The following is a 4557-nucleotide window of genomic DNA, read 5'->3' as shown; positions in this document are numbered from 1 at the left end:
CGCCCCAGCATACGAAATTTTCAGGATACGACATGAAATTCGAACATATTTTTGCTCCACGATACGAACAAAAACTCACCATACGACGTTACATTAGTTCGCATTTTTCATTTGTTTTTCTTACTACAGTTATTTTTTTTAATGTATTACTTGGCTTTAATTTGAGTATGTTTTTCGCGTTGGAACGAATTATTTGGTTTTACATGTAATCGTATGGGAAAAGATGATTCACCTTACGACATTTTCATGATACGATCTCAGTTTCGGAACGGATTAATTTCGTATCCTGAGGTACCACTGTATCTAAATTTTATATTCTTAAAGGCTGTTATGTCTGTAATTTCAATTTATTTCTTTATATATATATAATAGTAATTAAGCTTTTAATAATATACAAAATAGTGTCTTACCATGTGGATCTCTAACCAATGTATGTTTCAAAGAATAATAAATACCAATTTTTATAGTACCATAAGTTGCTTGGCGTAACAAAGCTGGACGGATCCTTCCAAAAACAAATAAACAAGTTTTATATTTAATTAAAATATTGAAATATATAATGCATAATTTTAAAAATTAAAATTTATTAATATTTTAAAGGCCCTTTAAGCAAGATTTTTAATATAAAATTTTATTAATTTGATACAATAATTTATTTTTCAGTAAATTATTTAGTAAAAATTAATAACAACAAACAATTTACTTAAAAGTAAATTGTATGTTATTATTTTATCAGTGATTTTTAACTGTAGTTATTCCACATTTTAAAATTATTTTTAAAATATTCTATGAAATTTAACAGTAATTAATAAGTTCAAATATAATTTAAAATGGCTTTTGTCTTTAATCATTTATAAACGATTAAATTGTAGTTTAAATTTTCTTGAAAACTGATTAATACAATCTTTCTACACTGATTTAATTTATAAAATTTTTCTAATAATTACATATTTAATATAATTAATTTAAGAGATGGCAACATGCCTAGTTGAACTACCAAATTATCTGAATTAATAAATAATTTAATAACCAAACAATGTGCTGAAATTTTTATCAAATTATTAACTATTTTATTTTTACTTCACAATTCTGATAAATGTGGTATCCCTTATATTTTATTTACTTATGAAATTTTTGTATTAAAAAAACAAAACTAGTTTCAATTAAGAATAAAATAAATCTCAGTAGAAGTAAACAAATATATATAAATAAAAAATCTGAAAATTTGTATTTACAAAACATTATTTTAAACCATAAATCTAGATAGGTTATTTAAGATTTAAAATTAAAACACATTAACAATAATATGCATAATTATTCAGATAATTTAATATTTTAAAATACAACAATGAATATAAAAATTTTGTTTTGAATACAGTTCAAAATATTTTAATGATTCAAGTTAAATTATTATGTTCATACATCTGAGTACAGGTAACCACCGTATAACACGGTAGTTACCTTCCAGAAAATTGCTGTGTTATGCGAATCCGTGTTATACAAAACAAAGAACTAGTGCAAAAAGGGGAGTTAGGTTCCAAAAATTAAAAAACATGTTGTTAAATCCTTATTTAGATCAGATTTATTATTCATTTTTTTTTCATAGGTAAAATACTTATTTATTATTTAAGTAAATATTTTACCAGAGGATTATTCATTTTATATGATGATCTCAGCATGAGCATCATAAACTGGTAATAGTTTGTGGGTGCGTTTGTTAATAGCGGTTGCTCTGCAACGGGAGTGCGCTGTCGTTTGTAGGCATTTAGGAACGACGGTGAAAGAAAGATGGCTGCGCCCGCACTATCGATAGTATCAGGTGGAGGAATCTATAATTCTAAAATGAGCTTTGAGAGGCAAAAGAAGGGTCCCAATTGTAAAATTTAACCATTAAATGGATTATTTTTTCAAAGAGCATTCAAAGTAGCCATGAAAACAATTAGAATGCTCACACGGAGTTACACGGAGGTGTAATAAAGGGTGCGTTCTTTTATATTTTATATTTTACGAGGGTTTTCCAAAATCCCGAACCGTGTTACAGTGAACCCATGCTATAAAAGCACTGTGTTATACGGGGGATGTTCCCAATTCTCGAACCATGTTAGAGTGAATCCGTGCTATAGAAATGCCGTGTTATACGGGGGTTACCTGTATCTGCTTACTCAATCATTTAAATGTTTATCAATGTTAATTAATATTAATCATATTTTATAATTGTTATAAATTTAGTGTTATCTGTTTAATAATAAACAAATATTTCAAAACAGTTAAAACAAAAAAAAAAAAAAATATTGAAAAGGAATTTTAAATGTGATGAAATTAATCCACAACAATGGGTGCAAACAAAAATACAAAATATTTTCTTGTAGGCATTTGTAAGAGCCAAAGTTTTTATACTCTTGTCAAAGAATTTCCACCAGAAAAATTATTAAAATGGAAACATAAGGAAAACTATACAGTAGTGAAAGAAACATATACTGAAATGTTTCTGAATGAGGGACCATCCAATCCTCTTATCAAGAGATTAACATATTAACAGTGAAAATAACTTATCTAAATCAGGATGGCTAAAAAAAAAAACTGTAGTAAGTGAACAGTAAGTGAAGATTTTCACCAATGTATTAGAATTCTGTAAATTTGTATAAATTATATCATTTTGAGTAATTTTTTAGTAGAAACTACAAAAATTGGTTAACTAAATTTTAGACCACCTGTCTATGTATACTGGCAAAAAGCGAGAATGATGCCTATGTGAGTGTATATGTGAGTGTGCAAATAAATACATAAATACTGACATACATTAATACAATTATATGAATTTGTTTCTAACTTTTGAAAATTTAAACAATTTATGTTTTGTTAAAAATATCAGGATATAAAATGAAAACATACAAAAAAAACTTTAAAAATAATAATTTATCCTCAAAAACTTATTTATTTTCCTCAAAAGATATTCAGCTATGATAAATGTAGCAAAATTCAAAGCCTGTTTTTTGCCAAATTATATATGTGATTCTACTAATAGTCTTAAGAATGGTATGTGTATTTTTAATAAATCTTTTATAGGGATATGTCAACAAAATGACAATGATAAAATTGAAACCAATATAAAATTATGNTGTTGTTTTCCCAAGTTTTTCTCCATTTGATTAAACTTATCTATCCGGAGTTGTCCTGTTAAGTTTTTATATTGTTGTTCATGTTTTGTATCGTAATGCCTTTTTATGTTATATTCTTTTAATGTCGACACAGTCTCTGAGCATATTAAGCATACAGCTTTATCTTCGACGAAAGTGAAAAAATAATCAAATTTCCACTTTTCTTGGAAATGCCTGTGCTCATTCGCAACCTTCTGTTTTTTTGTTTGCTTTTCTGACATGCTATTATGGACTAAAAATTTGAAAGTTAAAAAAATTTGTAGGAAAACTTAATTTTGAATAAAAAAACTCTATTACCTTTTTGACAATAATATTGCACTCACGCCTTTCAAGAAACACAAGAATTGCTAAAATTGCTAGTTAACAGCTTACCAGTCTGGCTAATTGTGTGACAGAAGCAAACACAAACAAGCACAGACGTGGCGCGTTCGTATTGCATGTTTGACAACTTGCCGACAACTGAGTAACTCGTCACAAAAAGTTGTTTCGGTTTAGTATGTACTACCATTTTATTATAAATAATTTTATAACAATATATTGATGGCAGAAAGTCGATAAAATAAATTCGATTTTAAAAATGCTTGGCGGGCCGCATCAACATGTTTAACGGGCCACAAGTGGCCTGCGTGTTGCTCATCCCTGGTTTATATGGATTATTCCCAAAAAATTATACGTGTTTTGGAAATATTGAGTCGAGTTAGTCTAGAATTGATTAATTTTATGGAAGGAAACCTTTCAAACAGCCGTTGTTCATAAACTTCACATGTGTCAGGCTGTGATTGGCTCATGTATTTAAGGATTCCTACAACGTGAAATTCGTATAACGGGGAACGTATCTACGCATTATAAGGGGTCTACTGTACTAAGCTTTCCACTTTTTGAAACAAGAAGCTATTTGGAGAAATGATTTATTGAACAAGTTAGTTTTGTTGCTAAAATATTTCAGTTCATAGTTTCCAAAGCTTTTTTCTTATTTGTATTTTTTAAAATTGTTCTAATTTTGAGCATTGCCAAACTGAAAGAGGCATACATAACAACTTGATGCTAATCAGTTTCCAATCAATGTAATACTTGTAATTTCATATCCAGAGAAATGTTTTCCTTTGTATTTTTGAACCATTCATCACTTTTTCATTCTTTCTGATATAATAGGTAGCATGCACTAAATGTATATGACAGAAGTTAACTAAATAAATTACCATAAATGTCTGATTGAACCTGTCAAATGACATGTGACCTGTAAGTTGCCATAAAGACAAACAACTTTAAGAGGGTAAGAATGTAATTACAGTCGACCCCCCTATAACACAGTAGATATGTTCCGTGTTTTATAAAATTCATTTTCTATGAGTCCTTAAATACATGAGTCAATCACAGCCCGGCACGTATGCAGTTTACA

At 28.1% G+C, this 4557-nt stretch overlaps 1 protein-coding gene across 1 annotated transcript in view; it reads right to left on the bottom strand.

Moving 5' to 3' along the window:
* The window catches only part of LOC111612578 (kidney mitochondrial carrier protein 1-like), a 52253-nt gene extending 48587 nt beyond the window's left edge, over positions 1 to 3666 (bottom strand). Inside the window, exons 1-2 of the mRNA XM_023353809.1 lie at positions 3612 to 3666; positions 411 to 557 (exon numbers count right to left, since the gene is read on the bottom strand). Coding sequence (XP_023209577.1) covers positions 411 to 557; positions 3612 to 3666 — 202 coding nt within the window. The remainder of the gene's footprint in view (positions 1 to 410; positions 558 to 3611) is intronic.
* Positions 3667 to 4557: the final 891 nt, after the last annotated feature.

This window comes from Centruroides sculpturatus, unplaced genomic scaffold, assembly GCF_000671375.1.
Source record: "Centruroides sculpturatus isolate CEXI.00-Female unplaced genomic scaffold, Cexi_2.0 scaffold1713, whole genome shotgun sequence".
Classification (NCBI taxonomy): Eukaryota; Metazoa; Arthropoda; class Arachnida; order Scorpiones; family Buthidae; genus Centruroides; species Centruroides sculpturatus.
The sequence above is the reverse complement of the archived record's forward strand: the minus strand, read 5'-3'. Positions and strand labels throughout refer to the sequence as shown.